The 27,297-nt window shown below is 49.2% G+C and overlaps 2 protein-coding genes across 2 annotated transcripts; one reads left to right on the top strand and one right to left on the bottom strand.

Moving 5' to 3' along the window:
- Positions 1-1,235: 1,235 nt before the first annotated feature.
- Positions 1,236-2,210, top strand: LOC149914452 (olfactory receptor 14C36-like). The gene has a single exon (XM_090126348.1). The coding sequence runs from the start codon at positions 1,236-1,238 to the stop codon at positions 2,208-2,210; it is 975 nt and encodes a 324-aa protein (XP_089982474.1).
- Positions 2,211-23,528: 21,318 nt separating this feature from the next.
- Positions 23,529-24,500, bottom strand: LOC149914453 (olfactory receptor 14J1-like). Its single transcript, XM_090126349.1, has one exon. The coding sequence runs from the start codon at positions 24,498-24,500 to the stop codon at positions 23,529-23,531; it is 972 nt and encodes a 323-aa protein (XP_089982475.1).
- Positions 24,501-27,297: the final 2,797 nt, after the last annotated feature.

Genomic DNA, 27,297 nt, shown 5'->3' on the forward strand with positions numbered 1-27,297 from the left:
GTCCACCCTTCCTGACCTTCTCAGTGTGTCCTTTTTGTTTCAGCAAACACTCTCTAATCATATGTCTGGAATTAGTCACTGTCCACTGGACGTCTGGTGGTTAACTAAGCAGATTTCAAAGTAAAGTCATGACACGGTTGTTTTTCAGGAGCTGTTGGCCATGGAGATGCAGGGACATCTCAAGGGAGATTACCTGGGGAAAAAAAAATCACATCCTCTGTTGCTGAGTTGGGCCAGGCTCCTGGGACACAGGAAGCTCCTACAAGGGGGCAGTGCTGCAGAGAGACAGCTGTGCCCAGGAGCAGCTCTTCTGCACAGCACAGCAGGGCTGGGGGCATGATCCGCAGGTGACATGAGGATAGAAGAGAGAGGAAGGAGAGTTACAGTCTATGTGGAGTGTGAGCAGGCTGTGAGCTCACTGAAGGAACACTGCTCACAGCCATAGACACGGTAAGTCTCTGGCTGCAGGCAGTGCTGCTGCTTTTACTGGAGGGATCACTAAATCAGGGACTTCCCATTGCAGATCAGGATGCAGGGAGTCTGTGTTTCTTTATTATGAAAATGACTTGTTCCATATGAGGGCTTCCCCCCTCAGGGCAGGGGCCTTCAGCTGCCACAGCTTCTGCCTGGGGCAGGGGACTCACAGATTCACTGCATGCCAGCATGTTTCTAAGGACACTGTGCAAGAGGAGAGACAAGGCAGGGGAAGGGAAAGGACTGGAGGCAGAAATCTAGATGGGGCTGTTCACTTAGAACATATCTCTGAGACTCCTGATTCACACTATTCTCACTCGTTCTGTGAACAGTCACACAATGTGCATTCAGCCTCTCCTCTCTTGAAGGATAGAACAAAATTACAATACTGTCGTATTCTCCAGACATGAATAATGAAATTAACCTGCAGTCGGGCAGCTTTCTCTAACAGAAATGTAATGGCACGTAGGATGGGACTGGGTGCTTTAAAAGCAGTTGGGTTAAAGACAGGGAAAGAGATGAAAATATCCAGGGAGATGGGATAAGATTAAAAAATGAGAAAAATATATAAGCTGCATACTCGTCTTCTGCTTATGGAATGCTAAACTTCATGAAATTAAATTGAAGTTATGGAGCTAAATGAACATTGTGCAGAGAGAAAGAAAAAAAAAAAAAAAATTATAGCAGAAGGAGTGCCTCTGAGAATGATCTTGACATTATCTTCTGCACTCTGCACAGGACTCCCTGCCCAGGAACTGCAGATGCCCAACAGCAGCTCCATCCGCGAGTCCCTCCTGCTGGCATTGGCAGACATGCGGCAGCTGCAGCTCCTGCACTTCTGGCTCTTGCTGGGCATCTACCTGGCTGCCCTCCTGGGCAACGGCCTCATCAGCACAGCCGTAGCCTGCCACCACCGCCTGCACACCCCCATGTACTTCTTCCTCCTCAACCTCGCCCTCCTCGACCTGGGCTGCATCTCCACCACTCTCCCCAAAGCCATGGCCAATGCCCTCTGGGACACCAGGCACATCTCTTACACAGGATGTGCTGCACAGGTCTTTTTCGTTTTCTTTTTCTTATCAGCAGAGTATTGCATTCTCATCATCATGTCCTATGACCGCTACGTTGCCATCTGCAAGCCCCTGCACTACGGGACCTTGATGGACAGCAGAGCTTGTGCCACCATGGCAGCAGCTGCCTGGGGCACTGGGGTTCTCTATTCCCTGCTGCACACTGCCAATACATTTTCACTGCCTCTCTGCCAAGGCAATGCAGTGGACCAGTTCTTCTGTGAAATCCCCCAGATACTCAAGCTCTCCTGCTTACACTCCTACTTCAAAGAGATTTGGATTCTTGTGATCAGTGCCTCTTTAGTATCTGGGTGCTTTGTTTTCATTCTTTTCTCCTATGTGCAGATCTTCAGGGCCGTGCTGAGGATGCCCACTGAGCAGGGACGGCACAAAGCCTTCTCCACGTGCCTCCCTCACCTGGCCGTGGTCTCCCTGTTTCTCAGCACAGGCATGGTTGCCTACCTGAAGCTCCCCTCCATCTCCTCCCCATCCCTGGACCTGGTGGTGTCATTTCTGTACTCGGTGGTGCCTCCAGCAGTGAACCCCCTCATTTACAGCATGAGGAACCAGGAGCTCAAGGATGCAGTGAGGAAAATGATGCCCTGGTCACATTTCAGCAGGCATAAACTTCACATGTCTCAACAAGTGACTCAGTCTGTACAATAACAAACTTACGTTCCTTACTGATTATAATATTTATTTATGTTTATCACTTCATTTTTCTTTGCTGTTCATATATATGTGTGTGTGTGTAATTATCATTAGTGGTTATCACGGTCCTACACATATGTTTGGCTTCCTTCTACTTGTACTGAGGCATCACCCTGCTCTCTTTCTCCTGGAGCCCATAGGAACTCTGGCTCAGTGCTGACTTTCTCACAGCCTCCATGTTGCACCTCTGTGTCTGCAGGCAAATGAGATGCCAGCAGGCACCGTGGAGCTGATATAGGCTTGATTAGCAAATGGGATCAATGTATTAGCCGGTTGAACAATATATTACTTTAGCAGAAGGAATCAGTGTGTGCTCGTCATAAAACTTCTGTGTTTAGCTTTGACTGGTGTGTGAACAGCCCTGTTTTTATCAATGATCCTGTTTCACAGAAGCTCTGAAATCACTTTTTTGCCTCCACCAGGTGCAAGGACTTGTTCTTGGGTTTGATATAACTGTTTGCACTTACACCAGACCAAGATAGAAAGTTGTTGATTGTGGCAAGACAAGCAATGGAAGTTTGCCAAATTGGGGGGAAAGAGCTAAAAGGTGAGCCAGGGTGCACCGTGATGAAGAGGAAGATGAACTAAAGGGGAGGAAGTAGGTGCTGTGAGAAGGAGGACATGTGGTGTCAGGGGCTGTGCTGGGGGCCCATCTCTGTACCACTGCACGCATGCTGCCCCACACAGTGCCTGCACTGAGCTGCCAGGGGCTGCCTGTGGGGCGGTGGGGCCGGGCTGTCCTGCAGAGGGGAAGGCACACGGAGCCTCATGCTGCGGGGCTGGGACCCCAAAATCAGCCTGGAACTCAGCGCCCAGCTGCGCTGTGCTCACCTTGCCTGGCTCCCAGGTGCCCCCTGTGCTGCTCTGTCACTGCCCCTCTACAGGACAGGGGAGAGAACACATCTCAGCAATTCCTGGGTTGAGGCACAAAGCGTTTTATTCTTTCTTTGCTTAAAACCCAAAGACAACAAACTGTGTGTGTCAATGGCTACATATCAATGCAGGGTTTTTTGTTGTTGTTGTTTGTTTGTTTTTTTCTGCACACTTGGGATCAGCTATTGCATTCTGCGTCCCTTTCACGTTAATATATTGTTTGAAACTGCACCTAACCCACAACACATGTTTCTGTTATGCTATATAATATAAATTATTTCCAACACATACATCTGCTCACTGTTAGTTAGGATTTCACATCCTCTTCTTCCTTACCTATTTACTCTAATCAAAGTGATATGCCATGTTTCTATTTAATCTTTATTGTCTCATGTCCTGACTTTTTTTCCCTAATATTTAATAATAACTTCCCAAATTACCCCTGTGTACAAGTTGTTATTTCTGTTCTTGTTGTCAGACCCAGTCATTGTGTCACTGCAGCTCTGGTAATGATTCCTTTGCTGAACTCCAGACCATTCCAATAACAGCTCTCTGGGTACTGAAGGGAAGGTTGCTAAGTTACAGAAACACACTTATCTACCAGGTGCCACTTGTAAGCAAAGAATCAATCTAATAAACAATTTCTTCGTGTGTGCTGTAAAAAGATGTGTTTTACTATAACACAGCCTTAGTCCTAGGATCTACAATGCTTTCTTTAGCTCAACATTACAAGGATCTAAATGAGAAATCAGTATTTTCCCCACAGTTCAATACATGTCCTGGTTCTTTATGGTCAGAATGATAATGTGGATGCTTTGTCAGTACATCAGTTACACAGAGTGGTACAGAAATCTCCCTGGACTTTTGGAAGTCCTTTGGCATGGTCCCACATCACTTCCTTATCTCTGTGGAGAGATGTCTGAGATGGATTTGAAGGGCAGAGTGTTCATTGGATAAGAAATTGGTTGGAAGGTCGCAGCCAAAGGACTGTGGTAAATGGCTCTCTGGGAAATCGGCTCCACCAGGTGGAGGCTGATCACAAGTTATGTCCACAGGGGTCAGCCTTGGGACCAGAGCTGTTCAACGTCTATCAGTGGCATGGATGATGAGACAGAGAGCACCCTCAGCAAGTGTGCTGATGTCACCAAGCTGTGTGGTGCAGTTGGCATGACAGAATGAAGGGGTGCCATCCAGAGGGACCTGGCCAGGCTTGAAAAGTGGGCCCAAAGAAACAGCATGAGGTTCAACAAGATCAAATGCCAGTTTTTGCACTTGTGTCGGGACAATCCCAGGCATGAGGGTTGAATTCCTAGAGAGCAGCCCTGAGGGGAAGGACTTCAAGATGGTAGATGAAAACCTGAACAGGAGCCAGTAATGTGTGCTTGCAGCCTGAGAGGCCAACTGCACCCTGGGCTGCATCAACAGAGAGGTGGTCATCAGAGCAAGGGAGGGCACTGTCCTTCTCTACTCAGCCCTCAGAAGGCCCCATCTGGAGCATGATGTAAAGCTTTTAGAGAAGGTCCAGAGGAAAGCCACGAGGGTGATCAGAGGGCTGGAGGACCTCTCCTGGAAAGACAGGCTGAGGGAGATGGGAGAAGAAACAGCCTGGAGGAGAACACATTGCAGCCTTCCAGTACTCACCGAGAGCTCAGAAACAAGATGGAAATCAACTTTTAACATGGGCAGATATCACAAGGTACAAATGTTTTAAATTACAAGAGTTGAGATTTAGATTAGAGACTGGGAGGATCTTTTCAGAGAGAGGGTGGTGAGGTCCTGGCTGTTGTGGTGTTGTGATTTTTTTTTATGTCAGTATTCCACACCAAAACATCATGTGAAGCAGTGGGAGTTAAAGAGTTAGCGTTCTGGTTCCACTTGCTGCCTTTTATGGGCATTTTGAGCATTCTGATGGGAGGGGAGGGGCAGAATTCCCTGGAGCACATGGTGTGAAGAGGAAGATAGGTGGAGATCCAGACTGCACCACAGTGGCTCTCCCTCAGGCCCCACTCAGTTTGCAGCAGAGATGGGCATGTGCTTCCCTTGTACTATCGTGGGGACTCACACTTTGGGCACGCTTTGGTTCAGTAGGATTTAGTAAATTACCATTCCTCCTCAGATGGTTGCTGTTGTGATCCATTTGTTAAACCCATCTACTAGCTCTCGGCCCTTCCACCTCTCCCAGAGTGCGTGGCCTCCCTGGGGCCTCCCTGCACCACCAGCATCACCAGAAAAGTCCCAGGTCTGGTTCGCTCCTCTGATTACTACCCATTCTTGATAGTTCAGGTAAGCAGTGATGAAATTGTTCAGGGAAGCCTGCAACCTATGCAAAAGGATTTCAGGGGCTAGGGTGAATGGCTGAAGGAGTGGCTTCACAAGTGGTATTTTTCTCTCTCCTTCTTCTGGGGTGGTGAGGGATGCAGAGCAGTCTAGGAAATGGCAGGCTTTGAATAAGTGGCAGAAAGGTTGGTGCCTCCACAGAACTATGGGTTCTTTGACCATGGGGAGGACGGAAGAGAAAAGTGGATGTGAATTGAGAGCAAATCTAAAGAAATGTGTGTGTAAAAACCAGAGTGAAGTATGGGTAAAGCACGTAGAGAAGTGTGAATAAAGCTGGACTAAAGTGTGAATAAACTTGAAGTGTGAGAAAGACCAGGAGCAAAGTGTGGGTAGACCAGGAGTAGAGCGTGAGTACACCCGGAGCAGGGTGTCAGTAAAAATCGGAGAAAAGTTTGAGTAAACCCAGAGTGAAGTGTGAGTAAACTTGAAGAAATGTTTCAGTAAACGCTGAGGAAAGTGTGAGTAAAACATACACACACACAAAATGTGAATAAACTCAGAGTAATGTGTGAGAGAACTTGGAGTAAAGAGTGAGGTGGGCATTTCAAGGATCCCTGCATTACATTTGTGATACTGTTGTGTGGGGAGGTGCAGCAGAAGTCATCTTCACAAAAGGAGAGCGAATAATCCAACTTCTTCTGCAAGCTGGTTTTGCTATTAAGCGAGGCAAAGTGAATGGACCTGCCCAGGAGATTCAGTTCCTAGGTATAAAGTGGCAAGATGGGCGTCATCACATTCCAGCAGATGTGACCAACAACATCACTGCTATGTCTCCACCCACTAGCAAGAGAGAGACACAGTCTTTTCTGGGTGTAGTGGGCTTTTGGAGACTGCATGTTCCAAACTATAGCCTTATTGTGCACTTCCTTCATCAGGTGACGCGGATGAAAAATGACTTCACATTTCAAAAGCAGCAGGCTTTTGAACAGATTAAAGAGGACATAGCCCGTGCCATGGCCCTAGGGCCAGTATGGCTGGGACAGGATGTAAAGAACATCCTGTACACTGCTGCTGGAGAGAAAGGTCCCACTTGGAGTTTGTGGTAAAGATCCTCAGGAGAGACCCGAGGATGATGCCTGGGATTTTGGAGGCGAGTATAAAGAGGGTCCAAAGAGTGCTACACTGCAACTGAGAAGGAGATCTTAGCTGCATATGAGGGGATTCGGGCTGCTTCTGAAGTGGTCGGTACTGAAACACAGCTCCTCTGGCACCTCGACTGCCAGTGCTGAACTGCATGTTTAAACGAAAGGTTCCCTCCACCCATCATGCAACTGATGCCACTTGGAGTAAGTGGGTTGCACTGATTACACAACGAGCGCGGATGGGGAACCTCAGCTGATTTGCAACCCCTGGTTGGATAACAGTGAAACTGACACTCAGTGTCCAGACACAGGCATCAGTTTAATGTGAATCTGTGCACTACAGTTATCTGTAAGGTACTGGCACTTCTACAGTTATTTCCATGTGCAGCTACACCTTGTGATGTTTTAAGAAACCAAAGTAAGCCTTGTGTTACTTGACAACTTTGTGAGAGGAGAAGAAAGAAAAGGGAGTGACAGAGTTGGGGGTGGGGGGGGGGGGGGAAAGAAAGAGAAAGACATCACAGGTCCTGGTTCCAGCTTTGATCCAGAGAGAGGTGGGGGGTCCTTGACTTGTAAGCGTGCTTGTCTCATAGTTTTGAAGCATGAAAGTCTCCAAACAGGACCTCAAGGATCTCTCTGGCGTCCTTCTGTGGCTCCTAGGTTTACAGGTGAGCCATCCAGGGCTGTGAGTGAGCTGGCAATAAACAAGTCCATCAAAAACAAGTTTGCAGTCACAACTTCATACAGCACAATGGGAACGTTTTGGGCAGAGCAAGGCTGTCTCATTTTTCATAGGATTCCCTCCTCCCCAAGTGTCCAGCCTTCAGTCTGTTGACATGGCAATGCTCTTCCAAGCTGTTAAAACAACTCCAGGCACACCGCAGGTAAAGTGTCCTTTTTTTGTTGGTCTGCTACGTAATGCAGGACCTGAGGGCTGACACAAGTGCAAGGAGAAAGGAGAACAGCGTGCAAAGGTGGTGCAAAGAGAGCAGCACTGAAAAGAGCACGTCCTGCTGCTGCCCATGGCCGTGGCTCCAGGGAAGCAGCAGCACAACTCCAAGGCAGCAGAGAGGGAGCGCCCAGCGGGCGGTGAGGGGCAGCCCCACAGACACCAGGGCTGCTGCAACGTGTGGCATTGGGCTCTTGGTTCCTGCAGCCCTCCTGTGTGCAGGGCTGCTCTCTGAAATACAGATGATAGACTAATGTATACACATATGATATCATTCAAGCCTAGTGCTTGAAGAACAATAAAGTGTTCAGAAATAAGAAAAAAAATGTAGGTGGGAAATATCAATTAATAATATTATTTATGTAGAGTAAAAACTATTGTAAGAATTAAAAAAAATAAATGAGGAAAAAGTTGAAATACTACATGATGCCATTCCCAGTTTTTCTTGAGGTTGTGGTAATCATGTGAACATAATGAAGACATAATTAAAGCTGAAGAAAAATATATATAAATAGATTCCTGAGGGCATCCTTGAGGTCCCGGCTCCTCATGCTGTAGATGAGGGGGTTCAGTGTTGGAGGCACCACCGAGTACAGAAATGACACCACCAGGTCCAGGGATGGGGAGGAAAGTGATGGGGACTTCAGATTGGCAGATATACCAGTGCTGAGAAACAGGGAGACCACGGCCAGGTGAGGGAGGCACGTGGAGAAGGCTTTGTGCCGTCCCTGCTCAGAGGGCATCCTCAGCACGGCCCTGAAGATCTGCACATAGGACAGCACAACGAAAACAAAACAAGCAAGAAAGATTAAGGCACTAAATATGATAAGCCCAACTTCTCTGAGGTAAGAACCAGGGCAGGAGAGCTTAAGGATCTGGGGGACTTCACAGAAGAACTGATTGATGGCATTGCCTTGGCAGAGAGGCAGGGAAAATGTGTTGGCAGTGTGCAGCAAAGCATTGAGAAGCCCAGTGCCCCAGGCAGCTGCTGCCATGGTGGCACAAGCTCTGCTGTCCATCAAGGTCCCGTAGTGCAGGGGCTTGCAGATGGCAACGTAGCGGTCATAGGACATGATGGTGAGAATGCAATACTCTGCTGAAAAGAAAAAGAAAAAGAAAAAGAAAAAGAAAAAGAAAAAGAAAAAGAAAAAGAAAAAGAAAAAGAAAAAGACCTGTGCAGCACATCCAGCGTAGGAGATGTGCCTGGTGCCCCAGAGGGCATTGGCCATGGCTTTGGGGAGAGTGGTGGAGATGCAGCCCAGGTCGAGGAGGGCGAGGTTGAGGAGGAAGAAGTACATGGGGGTGTGCAGGCGGTGGTGGCAGGCTACGGCTGTGCTGATGAGGCCGTTGCCCAGGAGGGCAGCCAGGTAGATGCCCAGCAAGAGCCAGAAGTGCAGGAGCTGCAGCTGCCGCGTGTCTGCCAACGCCAGCAGGAGGAACTCGCTGATGGAGCTGCTGTTGGGCATCTGCAGTTCCTGGGCATGGAGTCCTGTGCAGAGTGCAGAAAATAATGACAGAAGTCAAGACAACTTGCAGACACTCTCCTCCTGATATTCTATAGAAATGTTTCTTTGTCTTTGAAAAATGTTCATTTAACTCCATAACTTCAATTTACTTGCATGAGCTTTAGTGTACCATAAGAAGTAGAAGCTGAAAGAGCACTTACTTTCCTCTCATTTCCTAATCATATCTCAGCTTCCTAGATAATTTCCTCTTACAATCAATTTCCATCCCTCATATCTTTAGCCAGAAGTGCAGGAGCTGCAGCTGCCACGTGTCTGCCAACGCCAGCAGGAGGAACTCGCTGATGGAGCTGCTGTTGGGCATCTGCATTTCCTGGGCATGGAGACCTGTCTGAGGAGGGAAAAACAGTAAAATTTTACTTCAGACCTCTCCAAAAAAAGCCGTCTCCATGTTTTCTGATAACTTCCAGATTGCCTCCGTCCTTTCTACAAGATCTTTGAACTTGGAGAGCTGCAGGCTGTGGATGAGTCAGCTCTGTTCTACAGCAATAAAACAATTGAAAAATAGAGTAATCTCAGATTAAAAACCTGAGGTATCAAGGAGCTTTCCACAAATTTCTCAAAACTGGACAGCAGAGCTCTGTCAATATATTTTCTTCAGTTGCCCCAGCATTCATGAAAAGTGTTTTTAAGGTAGAAATCCTTGATCACTGTGAGACACTTCAGGTGTCAGTGTCACTTTTGATGTCAGAGAGGCAAAGAGCATACCCTGCACTTCCAAATGATTGGTCCACCTGATCTGCTCTGTGTTTGCACCACTGGAGGATGGTCACACTCTAGGAGTTAACCTGACAAGACTCTGGTTGCCAGTAAGAGCAAAGGTTAGTTGTGCAGAACTCCAAGTCTCTCGTCTTCCTTACTGTACCAGAGGAAGATCTCAGCTCTCCCTTTCTCTCCTGGGACACTGCCGTCCAGCAGCATTTCCATGGCCTTAGCACTGAGGCATCTTCTCCATGGTGCTGCTGGATAACACAGAGCTGCCGTGGCAGAGCTGCAATATTTTGCAGGGCTGACTTCAGCCCAGGAGGAACCACAGGAGCAGAGTCAAAAGCCCAGAACGTGGGGTGTCCTAGAAAGAGAGTCAGCTCATTCCTCGCCCTAAAGTCAGCATTTATCAGAGAGTTGAGCCCTTAATGCAACTCTTAATCAAGTTCTCATGCACTAGGAATGGATGCACAGGCTGATTGTGAAAACAGGCTGTAGGGAAGGTATGTGCACTGCAGGGATGGCAGTGAGGTGCCCATTTTCCTCTCCCAGCCCTTGCAGTCAGCACTCTTCTCTCCCTCCCTGTCTATGTCTCTGCCGCCTGCAGCTGTCCCTGCCTGCAGCTGCTTCTCTGTCCCCACGTACCCTACCTGGGGCTCACAGGTACATTACAGACGCTGTGTGCACAGCTCTGCCCTGCCAACCCCTCTTGGCCCACGGGAATCTCAGTGTTTGCAGGTGCCAAGGGTCAGGTCACACACATCCTGGTGACACTGGACACAGGGCAATGGTGATTTGTATGGATGCAGGGGCAATAAAGAAATTTGCTGCGAGGCCTGGTAACTCTCTGTGTGATAGTATTGGAGTCTCAGTCTCTTCTCTGAAATCACAAACTCCATTCCCACAAAGCCAAGTGAAGAGAAAACAGAAAACAGGCTCAGGAAAGCCCACCCTGAAGCATAACAACTGCCTTATTCTCCCTCTTGCAAAGTGCCCTCAGAAGTGCCCTGGAGTTCTAAGCCCCTGCAACAGGGAGCAGCTGTGGCAGCAGAAGGCACATGCCCTGCCCTGCCCTGCTTCCCCCCACACGTCTCCCTGCAGCGTCCTGGGCAGCTCCCCGGGCAGGCTGAGTGCTGAGTGCTGAGTGCTGAGTGCTGAGTGCTGAGTGCTGAGTGCTGAGCCTGGCAGGCAGCAGAGTCCCTGCCCTGGCACACAGCCCCTGGGGCACAGCAGGGACCTGCTCTGCAGGACAGCCCTGGGCACCCGGCTGCAGCCCCGGCTGCACAGCCTGCAGCCGTCCTGGGACACGCAGCCCTCAGGGCTGTGCTCTGATGCTGCAGCACGGAAGCCCTCAACTAGAGTGGGTCTTTTTCACTGATAAAGAAACAGTCTCAGCTGCCTCATCTGCAATGGAATGTCCCAAATGTAGTGATCCTTGCAATAAAAGCCACTGCACTGCCTGTAATGAGAGACTTACCTTGTCAAGGGCTGTGAGAAATGCTCCTCCAGTGGACTCTCAGCCTGTTCAGATGCCATGCAGGCTGCAAGCTCTCCTCCTTCTTCTCTCTGTCACCTGCAGATCATGCTCCCAGTCCTGCTGTGTGCTGCACAGGAGCTACTCCTGGGCACAGCTCTTTCACTGCAGCACTGACGACTTGTAGGAGCTCCCTCTGTCCCAGGAGCCCAGCACAGCTCAGCAGCAGAGGATGCCATTTCTATCCAACCCACTGATCTCCCCTGAGATGTCCCTGGGTCTCCATGGCCAACAGCTCCTGAAAGACAACAGCACCATGACTGTACTTTGAAATCTTTGTACTGTACTCTAAATTAACCACCAGACGTCCAGTGGACAGTGACTAACTCCAGACATACTTAGTCCTACCAGAGTGTGATTGCTAAAACAAAAAGGGCACACAGAGCAGGACAGGGAGGGGTGGACTAAACCTGGGCAGGGCAGTGATACAGCTGAGGCAGTGCAAGCACCTCATCCCTACATGGAAACCCAGCAATGGAAATGGGATTCTGCTCCCCACGGACCAACAGGAGCTGGGATTCCTCTGGTTGAGTTCAGGCATGCACAAGGAGTTGCCTGCATGTGAGCTCCTGCTCCGAGTCCTTGGTCCTTCAGCGGGGAGTCAGTTGCTCACACACAGACCCTGGGTGATGACCAAGGTGCCTGGGGTGCTCCTGGATGTGTGCTAGTGCTTGGGAAGTGTGTGGGAAATCCCTGAGACAGACACCTCCTTCCTGAGCATCAGCTGAGGGGCAGAGAGGGGATGGAGATATACTTGGCCATCTTGTACGACAACAGACCCCTTTGTTTAGGGCACCTCAGTGTGCCTTTTTTACTTGTCTCCATGGAGCATGCAGTTATGCAGCTGGCGAAAGGGATGAGCTCTCAAAAGAAGAGGCAGATCATTTCTGTTCTCCATCTGCTGCCTGTTCTGGAGCTCAAGGCACTACAGAGCTGACACACATCTTTGTTCTTCATCTGATAAAACCTCAGTTTTCTATGGGCTCTCATGTGACTGGCCTCAGAAGTCATGGCAGTGTCCTGGGCTGTCCTGCACACTCACATGCAGCTGCAAATGCAGCACAGAGCCCTTCGGAAAGCCATGCCCTCAGAGTGTCTGTGCTGCTTGGACAACTCCAAGCCTCACAATGGGTCCGATGCCTGTGTGCCACCTTCTGAACACAAATACCATAGATGCGCTCCTCAGCCATGCTAAATCTACTGATGTTTCCCAATTGGCATGTGTTTTGCACTGTTGAAAACACCCAAATATGATGAGCCGGAAATTTTTGTGCAGTTTCAGGCTTGAGCTCTTGTTTGGACCACAGAGACACAATTATATGGCTTCCACAACTGGACTGCAGCACAAGGGGGATACAGAGTCTTTACAGTGGATGGGTGAGGAGACAAGGAAGGACGACTGCCCTCTGTGAGAGTGCACTGAGCTCTTCCTGGGGATGGCAGAGCAGGTCAGAGCAAATGGAAATGGCAAAGAGAGGAACCACAGAATCACAGAATTACCAAGGTCAGATAAGACCTTCAAGATCATCCAGTCCAACCATCATCTATCACCAACAGTTCTCACCAAACCGTGTCCCTCAACACAACATCCAAACGTTCCTTGAACACCTCCAGGGTTGGTGACTCCACCACCTCCCTGGGCAGCCCATTCCAGTGCCTGACGACTATTTCAGAATAGTACTATTTCCTAACGTCAGGCCTAAATCTCCCCTGGCACTGCTTGAAGCCATTCCCTCTAGTCCTATCACCAGTTACACGAGAGAAGAGGCCTTAGCCCAGCTCACTACAACTTCCCTTCAGGTAGTTATAGAGAGCAATAATGTCTCCCCTGAGCCTCCTCTTCTCCAGACTGAACAATCCCAGCTCCTTCAGCCTCTCCTCATCAGGCCTGTGCTCCAGACCCCTCACCAGCTTTGTTGCCCTTCTTTGAACCTGCTCCAGAGCCTCAATGTCTTTCTTGCAGCGAGGGGCCCAAAACTGGACCCAGTACTCAAGGTGCAGCCTCACCAGAGCCCTCCATGAACCCATGCTGACTAACTATGGTTATCTATGGAGACTCGATCTTGCTGTGGTGAGCCTTAAACAATGGGTAAAATTAGATTAGAGCTTATTTTTCCTGTTGTGGTTTGCAAAAGGCTTTAGTGAGCCTTAGGCAGCGGGTAAAATTTAACCCCCTTCCATCAGTGTGTCGTAGTGAGAGCCCATCCTGCAACCCTAGAAAACCAGAATGCTGGAATACTAGAGAAACCTTAGAAAATTACAGTTCTAGAGACCTGAAAGCCTTGAACCTAGAATCCTGTAATCCTATAAATCATAGAAACCTAGAATTCTATAAACTGAAGAAATCTAGAATCCTCGCATCATGGAATCTTAGAAACCTACCTAGCATTCAAAAAACCTAAATCCTGGAAACATAGAACCCTATAATTCTTTAATCCTGGAAACCTGGAATCCTACTTCATAGCAATCTAGAAATCTAAGAAAGCTATAATCCTACCATCCTGCAAACCTAAGAAAAGTAGAAATTTAGAATCCTACAGACAAGAATCCTACGTGCTCAAATTCCTACACTCCTACAACTCTAGAATTCCAGAAGCGTCGAATCCTAGAAACACAGAATCCTATAAATGTAGAAACCTAGAATCCTAGGATGCTAGAATGTGAATGTCCTAGACTCTCAGAATCATCGAGGTTGGAGAAGATGAGGTCATTGAGCCCAACCCAGGACGTGCCGTGCCATGGAAGTCCCTCACCTGCTCCCCAGCAGCACAGGCTCAGGGCCCAGCAGGGTGACACAGCACAGATCTGGTGACAGGTCACAGCTATGGGTTTAGCGGTGGACTTGATGGTGCTGAGTTAACAGTTGGATGACCTGAGAGGTCATTTCTAACCTCAATGATGCCATGATGCCATGATGGGGAGATCACTGCAGGGGGAGATCACAGCCTGAGAACTCAGACCTCATACATTTTACTTGTTCAGTGTTGTGCTGTTACAAAAGCCTGAGTATTTCTTTGTAGATGTCCTCAAACCAGCCAAGGGGTTTTCCTGAGGAGAACCTTTCACGTGAAATTGCGATCAAGTGTCATCCACCTGCTTTGTGTTTATCACAAAAACAGCCTGTTCCTCACCTCAGTCAATACTCCTCAGTGATGGCAGCACGGGCAGTTCATTGGTTCTTCCAAAAGAACTCCAGAGCAGGAATAATGCCACGCTGTATTTAAATATAGTGAATAAGGCAGCACTGCTAAGCTCTGACAAAGATTGTGCAGAGCAGAATCTGCCCAAAGGAAGCTCTTCCAGCTGGCTGCTCTCTGGGCAATTTCCAAAGCAAACACTGAACTGCTGTTTTCAGAGAGGACCCACAACAGCTCTCTTATTTATGGGAAATGCCCCGTGAAGCTGTGACCAGCTGGCTATTCTGTCGGATGGAGCACTTCACATTGGCTTATCATCTTTCCTTGAAGAATCCTTGAGTTGTTGAGACCTTAGGGGTCTCGGCCCTACTAAATGATTCCATGATTCGATAATTCTATGGTACTGTGATTCTGTGGTTCTGTGCCTCCATGACTCATTGATTCTATGAGTCTGTGACTTCTGTGGTTCAGGTATTCCGTGATTCTGAGATTCCATGATTCTAAAAGTCATGGTCTTCAGGTTTGGTAAGGAGGAAACGTGTCTGCCATAGCCCAGGCCTGTTATTCACTCCTGACCTCCTGCATGACCACAAAGGCACTGAGTGGACACTGCCAGCCTCCCTGTGCTTATGTGTCCCCATCACCCACCTGTCCCCACAGACTTCTAGGTCCCTGTCACCAACCAGCTCCCATTTGGCTGCATGTCCCCATATCCCCATATCTTCATGATTTCCCCATATTGTCATGATATTCTTATGTTCCCATGATGCCCCCATATCTCCATGATGCTCCCATATCTTCGTGTCCCCATATCCCTATGTCTCCTTGCTTTCCAAATATCTCCCTAATTTCCTCACTGCCCACATCCCAGTTGCCCTCTCACCTCCCCCAAATGCTATATCCCCAGTTCCCCAAACTATCAGCCCAACAACTTGCATCACAGGACTCAAGAGAAGTCAGGGATGAATCCTTGGACAAAGCCTTGATATGGGGATGGTGGTCCTGGGGACAGAAAGGCTGGGGTGTGCTAGGTGCTGGTATCTGGGAGCTTTGGGCTCAATGCCATGGGGATCCCAGCACTCAATATTCTTCCTCTGATCCCTGGTTGCCTCCTGTGCCCCGGGGCTGGGGCAGGGGATGGCTGCATGCCAGGTCAGTCTGTGCCAACGGAGCCTGCCAAACCCAGGGGCCCTTGGGGGTTGTGGGAGGGACAGTGGGAGGATAAATGCAGCCCTTGCTTCCTGCAGCCTCACCCAGCTCCCAGAGCACAGAGGAAGATGAAGGCAGCTGCGCTCAGCCTCGTGATGCTCCTCGCTGCCCTGTGCTGCACAGTGGAAGCTCAGGTGAAGCATCCATGGGGGATGTGGGCTGGGGCTGGAGGGGATTGGCCATGGGGGTCCCTGATGCCAAGGTCTCTCTCACTCCCTCTCCTACTCCTCTCCCCACAGCCACTTGTGCAAGCACCGGAAGTTGTTGTGGTGAGTGCCCGGGCAGCCACACAGATTGTGTCCAAGGGTTGCCCTGCAGGGAGCTCCGCAGGGACAGGTGGAGTCTGCCCCTGCCTGGCAGAGGCCACCCCTCAACTTGGAACATCCAAATTCCTTCCATTTGCACTCTAGTCCCCTTTTCATTGGGTCCCCAAATGCCTTCTCTTTGGAGCTCCAAATGCCCTCACTTTGGGTCCCCATATCCCATCCTTTTGGCACCAACAAATCTCCTTCCTTTGGCATCCCAATTCTCATCTGTTTAGGTCCCCAGTCCCCTCTCTTTCATTTTCCCCCATTCACCTCTCTTTGAGATCCTCTTTCCTCTTCATTTGGTACTCCCAAGTCTCATCTCTTTGTCATCCCTATTCCCCTTGCTTTGGGCCCCCCAAGCTCCTGTCCTGTCCCTATGTCCTACCCCAACCCTGGGTTTCTCCATGGGCAGAAGTGCAGACAGAACTTGGCAGCCATGGGGTTGGGGGCAGCCCTAGGTCCAAACAGGGGGCTTGGGTGGGGACACCCAATCTCACAGTTCCCTCATGGCTGCCCCTTGGCTCTTCTTCCCCAGGAACCACCACCTGTCCTCGTTGACATTCCTGGTCCTGTAAGTTGAGGGGTGACCCTGGGATAAGAACAGGGGTGCGATGTGTTGCTGTCCTCTCTGTTTTCCTGGGACTTGGAGACACCCCTGGGCCCCAAGGCCTCTGTTTGGCTCCCTCCCGCGGTGGGCGATCAATGGGCAGGGGAAGGAGGCAATGGAGGGTAGTTGGGGCTAAGCAGACTACAGGACCTTGCTTTGGACACGGTGTTCTAGTGCCCACAATGGGTCCCTGCGCCTTCAGGGCCTCTCAGTGTGTCCCTTTTCCCTTGGTGTTCCCAGTGTGTTCCAGCATTTCCAATTGTCCCTCAGTGTGTCCCTACACCTCCTTTCTCCCCAGGTCGTGCTCAGCAGAGCAGAGGAGAATCCCCCACGTGAGAAACGCGCGGTCCTGGATCTGCGTGTCTAGGTGAGCAGCACGGGGACACCTGCAACCCGACAGGGCACTTGGGGACCTTGGGTGTCCCGTAGCCCTGAGGACCAGGGATCAGGGGCTGGGGATGGATGGTATGGAGGGGACTGTCCCTGGCCTGCTCCAGGGGGACCTGGGCACTGTCACCTCCATACCTTCCCTTGCACTCTATGGGGCAGTGCAGAGGAGGGGATTTGGAAGGGGCAAGCTCAGGCTGCCCTATGGATAGCCAAGGGTCACCGTGCAGGTGGGACAGGAGCTGTGGCTGCTGTCCCAAGGGGACCCACATCCTGCCCTGGGCCTGTTGGCTGCTGCCAGCCCTTCTTCTCTTGCCCTAAGACCTTGGGGACAAACCCTGCAGGGACAAGGATTCTCCTCACCTCTGATGCCCTCTGACATCCTCTGATGACCTGCGCTGCCCTCTGATGACCAATGAAGACCCAGATGATTATTGACACCCTCTGATGATCAATAAATCCCTCAGCAAAGCTACACTCTGTGTCTGTGTCCTTGTTCTCATGCTCAGCAGGGACTGCTTGGACCTGTTCCTGCCCGGCAGTGGCCACCCTGAAGTGCTGGGAGGGGTCCCCAGCTCCATGCCATGCACACAGTGACCTACACCCCTTTGGGCTTCCCCACTCTCTCATCATCTGCTCCAAAGTCCTGAAGGTTGGAGCTCCTCATGCTGCCATGCAGCCTCAATACCCTGCCTCTGTTTTCTCCCAGATCCTCCTTCCAGTTTCTCCAAACTCTTCACCCTTTGCTCTACCTCTGTATGGCCACAGTGCGATCACATCACTCTCCTTTAGCCCCCTCGTTTATTGCAGCTACCTGTCCCTCCTTTGGGTCTGCTTCATTCATCTTCCTTCAGTCCCCCTCTCCCCTACCCTGCCACCTAAAACAAGGTCTGCATATCCCCACCCATGGACTCCTCAAATATCCTGATGATCAGTGAAGCCCTCTGATGACCAGTGACACCTGCTCTTGATTAATGAGGCCTTCTGATGGTTAATGAACACCTCTGACAATCAATGGAACACTCTGACAACCAACAAAGCCTTCAGATGACCACAGTCATCTTCTGATGGCAAAATAAGCCCTCTGACGATCAGCAGATTGTTGCTTCACGCGCAGGGAAGGGAAAAGTGGGAAAGAAAGATTCTGACATCATACTGGGAGATAGCATGGTTTGCTCATCGTAGCATAATGGTTTGCTTCTGATTTAATCAGAGAATCTGGAGAGGAGTGTGGGGCTCCATCTGACTTCCCTGAGAGACACGACTGTAGCTGAAGAGATGAGGCAGGTGATAATCTGCAGACAAAGCAGTACTGCCTGATGTTGGTCAGGGTGAGCTCCTTCGACCAGTTTGATGACCAGGGGTCTGGAGATCATAGAATCCTAGAATCACCAAGGTTGGAAAAGACCTTTGAGATCATCCAGTCCAACTGTCCACCCATCACCAACAGTTCTCACTCATCCATGTCCCTCAACACCACGTTTTCACATTCCTTACACACCTCCAGGGTTGGTGACTCCACCACCTCCCTGGGCAGCCCATTCCAGTGCCTGACCACTATTTCAGAGAAGTAGTATTTCCTGAAGTCCAGCCTGAATTTCACCTGCCTCAGCTTGAAGCCATTCCCTCTACTCCTATCACCAGTTACATGAGAGAAGAGGCTGACCCCCAGCTCACTACAACCTCCCTTCAGGTAGTTACAGTGAGCAATAAGGTCTCCCCTGAGCCTCCTCGTCTCCATGCAAACAATCCCAGCTCCCTCAGCTGCTCCTCATAAGACTTGTGCTCCAGACCCCTTACCAGCCTTGTTACCTTCTGTGGACATGCTCCAGAGCCTCAATGTCCTCCTTGTAGTGAGACGCCTAAAAGTGAATGCAGCACTGAAGTTACAGCCTCACCAATGCTGAGTACAGAGGAACAGTGACTTCCCTACTCCTGCTAGCAATGCTTTTTCTGATGCAAGCCAAGATGCCATTGACCTTCTTGGCCATCTGGTCACACTGCTGGCTCGTTCCTCTGAGCATCAATGAATACCCCCAGGTCCTATGAGCATCAATCAATACCCCCAGGTCCATTTCCTCTACAGTCTTCCAGCCCCTCTGCCCCACACCTGAAGCATTGCCTGGCGTTGCTGTGGCCAAAGCCCAGGATCCAGCATTTGGTCTTGTTGAACCTCATCCCATTGGCTTCAGCCTGTCAGATCCCTCTGTAGGGCCATGCAACCACCAGGCAGATCGACGCTTCCTGCCAACTTGGTGTCATCTGCAAGCCATGGATGTTCAAGGAACGTTTGGATTTTGTGTTGAGGGAAATGGTCTAGTGAGAACTATTGGTGATGGGTGGATTCTTGGACTGGATGATCTTGCAGGTCTTTTCCAACCTCGGTGATTCTGTGATTCTGTGATGATGACAAATGCCTTGTGGGGGTGGTTACAGCGATGGGAACAAAATAACTGCTGGAAATACCCGAATAATTTATCAGGACAGTATCTCCGATAAAGCAGAGATCTCTATCCTGCCCCATAGATCTTCTGCAACCATGAGAGCACACGGAAAACAGCGTTACATCTTTTATGCCTTATATTACTTGACGCTTACCTCTTTCTCCCCTGGTTGCAAATTGGCTGAGTACTTCGGCTTCACAATCTTCCCAATGCTCAAGTAAACATACGGATACTGGCTAAACATCAATTGTTGCCAACTAAGCATATATTGCTAATTAATTAACTTCTCACATTTGCTCATTCAACACTCGGTCATTGTTTCTGGACATCTGCTCGTCCTTGCATAGAGATAAGCTTGGAAAGAGGATAAGGGGGAGTATCTCGATGCCTGCTGGTGCATCTCAACCTACCCACCGAGCAAGGCAATCCAGCCTTGCATGGAGGCCCTGGCTTTTTTGATGTTTGTTAAGACTGTTTTTCTTTTGCTGAGGGTCTCTTATCCAAACAGAATAGCCCTACTATATGCTTTCTAGTCCATAATACTGTACCTACTCTATTTGGAACATTTAAAAACTATGGCAGTTTTGCAAGCAAGAATTAATCACACAATTCAGCAACTATATTTCTAAATACATAGATGGTATTTCTACTTTTTCACCTCAGCTATTTCTAAGGACAAGTTACAAAATACAAATACACTGTGCTCTACTTCTTCAGATCGATTTCCCCTTTTAAATATCTAATGCAGAAACAACATTCCATTCCTACGTAACTGGCAACAGAGGGCTAAACCTACTTGGGCTGCTGAAGTGTGCAAAGACATTGCTTGGGCAAAGACATATTGCCCAAATAAAGGATGTGGTCGTGAAGGTGCACCATGTAGATGCTCATGTGCCCAAGAGTTGGGCTACTTGAAGAACAACAAAAAAAACATCAGGTAGATCGAGCTGCCAAAATTGAGATGGCTCAAAAAGACCTGGATTGGCAGAAAACAAGGGTGAATTATTTCTAGCTCGGAAAGCCCGTGAGACCTCGGGCCACCAAGGAAGAGATCCAACATATGAGAGGGCTGGAGTCCGAGGGGTGGACTTAACTATGGATGCTATTGCACAGGTTATTCATGGCTGTGAAACATGTGCCACAATTAAACAATCCAAGAGGATAAAAACTCTCTGGGAGGAAGAGCAATGGCAAAAGAATAAATATGGGGAGCTGTGGCAAGGTTGATTCGCAATGGTAAGTGTTATGTGCTCACCATGGTGGAGGCAACCACTGGGTGGCTTGAAACATATGCAGTACCCCATGCTACCGCCCGAAACACCATATTGGTCTTGAGAAACAAGTCCTGTGGCGACATGGCACCCCAGAAAGTATTGAGTCTGATAATGGGACTCATTTCAAAAATTCTCTTGTAAACACGTGGGCCAAAGATCATGGCATGGAGTGGATTTACCATATTCCCTACCATGCACCAGCCTCTGGTAAAATTGAATGCTACAATGGGTTGTTAAAAACTATGCTGAAAGCAATGGGTGGCGGAACATTTAAGCACTGGGAGAAGCATTTGGCAGAAGCCCCCTGGTTAGTCAATACCAGAGGATCTATCAATCGTGATGGTCCTACCCAATCCAGCTCCCTACACACCGTAGAGGGAGATAACGTCCCTGTTGTACCAGTAAAGAGCATGTTGGGAAAAGCAGTTTGGGTTCTTCCAGCTTCTGGAAAGGGCAAACCTCTCCGCGGTACTGGGTCCACTTGGTGGGTAATGCAGGAAAATGGGGATGTTCAATGTGTACCAGAAGGGAATTTCATGTTGGGGAATGCAGTCAGTAATTCCATGTGTATATATGTATATAGACATGTGTGTAATGCATTTTAATTATTCTTTTTGTATATATGTAGATATATTAAGCATGATGTAGTGATGTAGAGTAAGAGGTGGAATGTCATGCTTTTATGATTCATGCTATCAGTATTCCACATCATAACATCATGTAAAGCACAGGAAATTAAAGAGTTAATGCTCCAGTTCCGAGGACTGACAACATTCTGGATATTTGGTTCTCAGAAGAGAAGAAGAACTGCATTTCCCAGGGGACTGTGCATTCAGAGAGGAAGAGAAGTCATGGGAGGAAGTCACGGGATCTCTCCCTCTCCTGCTGCCTGGCAGTGTTGTGGTGCTCCCCAGCCTTGCGCCTTCAGTTCAAAGTGGAATGTTCAATTTCAGAGACTCTCTTATTTTATTTGATTTATCCCACTCAATTTCAATTAGATTGTATTATATATTGTGTTACCTTCCATTCTGATATCATATTTAGTGAAAGTAAAAATCTTCCTCCTTAGATTGTTGCAGCTGTTCTGTTTTTGGGCCCAGCTCCCACATCCCTACCCTTCTTCTTTTCCCTTCCCATTTTGGGTCCGGGTGGCCTACAGGCCTTCTGCCCCCTGTCACAGTCACAGATTGATCTAGGCAGCTCTATGACACCCTGCTAGCCAAAAGGTCAGAAGTTCACGCCACTCAGGTTACCCTGGAACTGTGAAACTGTCCCCTCAATCCACGGAGAATCCCATCAAAGCAATGGGTCTTTACAGTGAGCAGCCCTGTGAGTGAATTGCTGAGACCAGCTTTGGGAGAAGCAACCATAGAGAGCCTTACAGACCCACACAGACCCATAGACATCCCTACGGACCCATAGAGACCCATAGAGACTCACAGGAACCCACAGAGACACATAGAGATCCATAGGAACCCATAGAAATCCCATAGAGACCCATTGAGACACATAGAGACCCATAAGGACCCCTAGGGACCCATTGAGATCTATCGAGACCCATAGAGAGCCATAGGGACCAAATGAGACCCATAGAAATCCCATAGAGACCCATAGGGACTGATAGAGACCCATAGGGACTCATAGAGACCCACACAGACTCATAGAGACCCATATTGACTCGTATCGACCCATAGAGACCCACAGAGACCCATAACGCCCCTGCCCTGAGGACTGTCAGTAGGAACCATGTCACACCCAACACACAAAGGGAGGAAGGGGTGCCAGATTTGCAGCTCCTGGTTGGATAACAGTGAAACTGGCACTCAGTGTCCAGACACAGGCATCAGTTTTAATGCGAATCTTTGCACTACAGTTATCTGTAAGGTACTGGCACTTCTGCACTTATTTCCATGTGCAGCTACACCTTGTGATGTTATAAGAAACCAAAATAAGCCTTGTGTTACTTAACAACTCTATGAGAGGAAAAGAAAGAAAAGAGAAAGACAGAGTTGGGGGTGGGGAGGAGAGAGGGACAGAGAAAGAGATCACAGGTCTGGGTTCCAGCTTTGATCCAGCAAACTGAGGTGGGGGTTCTTGACTTACAAGCGTGCTTGTCCCATAGTTTTGAAGCATGAAAGTCTCCAAACTGGACCTCTAGGATCTCTCTGGCATCCTTCAGTGGCTCCTAGGTTTACAGGTGTGCCATCCAAGGCTGTGAGTGAGCTGGCAATAAACAAGCCCATCAAAAACAAGTTTGCAGTCAGAACTTCATACAGCACAATGGGAACGTTTTGGACAGAGGAAGGCTGTCTCATTTTTCATAGGATTCCCTCCTCCCCAAGTGTCAAGCCTTCAGTCTGTTAACGTGGCCGTGTTCTTCCAAGCCTTTGAGACAACTCCAGGCACGCAGCAGGCAAAGTGTTTTTTGTTCATCTGCTACGTAATGCAGGACCTGCGGGCTGACACAAGTGCAAGGAGAAAGGAGAACAGCGTGCAAAGGTGGTGCAAAGAGAGCAGCACTGAAAAGAGCACGTCCTGCTGCGGCCCATGGCCGTGGCTCCAGGGAAGCAGCAGCACAACTCCAAGGCAGCAGAGAGTCCCCACCAGGCAGTGGCAGGTGTAACTCAGGGACACTGCTGCTCTGTGTGCATTTGTTGATTAGATCCTGAGCCTCTTCTGATGATCCAGACTGGATGGAAGGCAAAGCAAATGATCTTGTGCTGATTTCTTTATCTATTCAAAGAGCCCGGTTCCTTCAGTGTAATATGTTAATCGCATAGAAATAAAAAGTAAAAGATCAAGACTGATAATGGACACTATTTAATTGGAATTAAAATTAACATAGGTATGACGAACAAACACAAAGAAAAAGTGGAAACATCAATTAAGTCAATCTGGCTTCTCCTAAGTTTTTGTAGTCTTGAGAGAGTGATGAACATAGTTTTGATGGAGAAACAAAGTATATTGGAGTGTTTTCCTGAGGGCATCCTTGAGCTCCAGGTTCCTCAAGCTGTAAATGAGGGGGTTCACTGCTGGAGGCAACACCGAGTATAGAAATGACAGCACCAGGTCCAGGGATGGAGATGAGATGGAGGGGGACTTCAGGTAGGCAACCATGCCAGTGCTGAGAGACAGGGAGACCACGACCAGGTGAGGGAGGCACGTGGAGAAGGCTTTGTGCCGTCCCTGCTCAGAGGGCATCTTCAGCACAGCCCTGAAGATCTGCATATAGGAGAAAAGAATGAAAGCAAAGCACCCAAATGCTAAAGCGGCACTGACCACAAGAAGCCAAATTTCTTTGAGATAGGAGTGTGAGCAGGAGAGCTTGAGAATCTGGGGGATTTCACAGAAGAACTGATCCACAGCATTGCCTTGGCAGAGAGGCAGGGAAAACGTATTAGCAGTGTGGAGCAGAGCATGGAGAATCCCAGTGCCCCAGGCAGCTGCTGCCATGGTGGCACAAGCTCTGCTGTCCATCAAGGTCCCGTAGTGCAGGGGCTTGCAGATGGCAACGTAGCGGTCATAGGACATGATGGTGAGAATGCAATACTCTGCGGAAAACAAAAACAACAAAAAAAAGACCTGTGCAGCACATCCTGAGTAGGAGATGGTCCTGGTGCCCCAGAGGGCATTGGCCATGGCTTTGGGGAGAGTGGTGGAGATGCAGCCCAGGTCGAGGAGGGCGAGGTTGAGGAGGAAGAAGTACATGGGGGTGTGCAGGCGGTGGTGGCAGGCTACGGCTGTGCTGATGAGGCCGTTGCCCAGGAGGGCAGCCAGGTAGATGCCCAGCAAGAGCCAGAAGTGCAGGAGCTGCAGCTGCCGCGTGTCTGCCAACGCCAGCAGGAGGAACTCGCTGATGGAGCTGCTGTTGGGCATCTGCAGTTCCTGGGCATGGAGTCCTGTGCAGAGTACAGAAGATAATGACGAGTCAAGACCATGCTTATTCTTTCTCCTGCAGAAAGTGCTCATTTAAATCCATAACTTGAGCTTAACTTCATGATCTTCAGCATCCTGTAAGAAGCAGAGGCTTAAGGAGCTCTTACTTCTTTTATTTTCTATTCATATCCCATTGCCTGAATATTATCATCGTAGGAGCTCTTTCTATGCCTCATATCTTTACTCCAACTGCTCTTAGAGCCCCTAACCCCAGCCTCTGTGCTGTTATTATAAAATTATTGTTTAAGAAAGCTGCCTGTTTGCAGGATAAGAGCATTATTCAAGTCTGCAGAAAAAGACATTTATTTCAGCTGGTTCCATCCTCTGGGGAAGGACAGACTGAAAGGGCATTCAGTGTGACTGTACACAAAACAAATGATTGATAAGAATTCGGGAGTCTCAGAGCTGCGTTCAAAGTAGAAAACCCCTTTTAGATTTCAGCCTCCAATCCTTTTTGTATAAAATGAATCTAAAAGTAATATAAAAGCACTATAATATAAAAGGAAAATCCCTGCTTTGTCTCCCCTCTTTACTACTCTGGGGTGCTATGGAACTGTGATGCCCCTTCCTACGCAGCAGCTGTGGCAGCAGAAGGCCCCTGCCTTGCCCTGCTGGGGGGCTCCTTCCACCCACACGTCTCCCCGCAGCGCCCTGGGCAGCTCCCCGGGCAGGCTGAGTGCTGAGTGCTGAGTGCTGAGTGCTGAGTGCTGAGTGCTGAGCCTGCACGCAGCCCCTGGGGCACAGCAGGGACCTGCTCTGCAGGACAGCCCTGGGCACCCAGCTGCAGCCCCGGCTGCACAGCCTGCAGCCGTCCTGGGACACGCAGCCCTCAGGGCTGTGCTCTGATGCTGCAGCACAGAAGCCCTCAGCTGGAGCAGGTCCTGCTCTGCAATAAAGAAGCATGGAGTGCCTCCTGACTAATACATTTGTCTAACAAGACCAAGAGCGATTGGATGGTCTTGTGTACTTTGCCCTGTCAATGTAGACTTACAGTGTTAAGGTCTGCGAGCGTTGATCCTTCCATGAACTCAGCCTTCTCCCTTCTACACAGTGTGTTGCATTTCTCTCCCTTCTCTCCTAATTGTCACCTACAGGCCATGTCTTTGGAGTCCTGCACTGTGCAGAGAAGCTGCTCCTGTACCAGCAGCTGTATGAGCTCCCTGTGTCCCAGAAGCCCGGCCCAGCTCAGCAGCAGAGGCACAAGGGATCCCTTTCTCCATCCCTGTGGGCTCCCTGCAGATGTCCCTAGGGCTCCACAGGATGATACGTGGAAAAATACTGAAGGAGTCCTTGATGTTCCTTTCCTCTGAGTGGGAGAACACCTTCCTTCCCAGCAGTGTCATTGCTCCTGTCAGAGACAAACTGAAGTAGAAAAGGCAGCCTCCCTTGTCCCAACACAGACAGGACACCTGGGCAGTGACAGGCAGGGATCACAGGTGCCCAAGCAGAAGAAAATTACTCTGATGAGTTGATTGAGGTACCTCATTCTGGATCTGGAGATGTTCTTCTGGTGGGAAATCTCTCTAAGTGAAGTGAAAGATACCTATGTGGAGTCAATTGAACCTCTTCTCTACTCATTTTTGTGCAAAACATCATCCAGAAATACTGAGCTGAGAAAATGGATTCATGTGCCATAGGGAGAACTAAGTCTCTCTCTTCAGCCCAAGCTGTACTTCCCAGCTGCCCTGGGGGTAAAATGGTCTCTGTCTCATGTACACCCTTCATTGCCTAGCCATGTTCAGGGTGGCTGAGTATAACACACATGCCCAAATACTGTCCCATATTGCCCCTCCAAGTAAAAGCCAAATATGGCCTGCACTCTGCTGACAGACGGGTGGAGAAAAATGCACTGCCATTGTCAGTTGTGACATATCACTTGGTTACCTTTGACTCCAGTTCATACTGAAGTTCTAGCATGCCTGGCGCAGCAGTGCTTAGCAGTGGTGTGACTTCATTCTGGCCATGACAGTCCTCTCAGCCTCTACTCCCCATTAGACTTTTGGGCCAAATAGCACATTAGTGAGTCTAGAGGACCAAATGGGTGAGTGAATCTTGCTGATTACTCCTTGATTCTGCAGGTGGTGAATCAGATGATGAATGAGAAACAGGGAGTCCCTGTTGATGCAATATTGACGTCAACATGCCATTTCAGTAGCGATCGGCACCTGCTGCCGTTCTGCTCTTAGCAATCCTGCAACAGAAGCGTCCTCTGAGAGACCAGACAAGCTATACAGCTGTTTAATGTCCTCCATCTCCAAGGCAGCTGTACTGAAAGCCCACCAGTACCCTTTTTGGCTCCTTGAAGTGCTCTTTCCCAAGGCAACCTGTAGCAGGGATGCACAGAGCCTCTGGGCCAGTCACAATGGTAATCACAAACGTTCTTTTGCCACTCATTTGGTTAGGCTCACTTTGGCCTCTAGCAGAGTTAACTCTTGGATTCCCCTGTCACTCCTGAAATACAAATCGGTTTTGTTCCTTTATAACTTGATGGCATTGGAGTACATTGTGCACCAGTGTCAGCTGGAGCCTCCTATTTCTGTGGCCCTGATGTGCCAGGCCATTGAATCCATGCAGTCCAATAAACCCAATTGCCCCTTTCCTCTACCTAGCTGCAGGCAGGGCCCCTCGAGTTCTGATTTGTGTATTCATAACTCATCTTTTGTGTGTAACATACAGAAGGCTCACTGACAACCACAGAGACAAGATCAGACCATCAGGCTCACTGGAAAGTGGAGCC

The sequence above is a fragment of the Phasianus colchicus genome, chromosome 29, assembly GCF_987193195.1.
Source record: "Phasianus colchicus chromosome 29, bPhaCol1.hap1.1, whole genome shotgun sequence".
In the NCBI taxonomy this organism is placed as follows: domain Eukaryota; kingdom Metazoa; phylum Chordata; class Aves; order Galliformes; family Phasianidae; genus Phasianus; species Phasianus colchicus.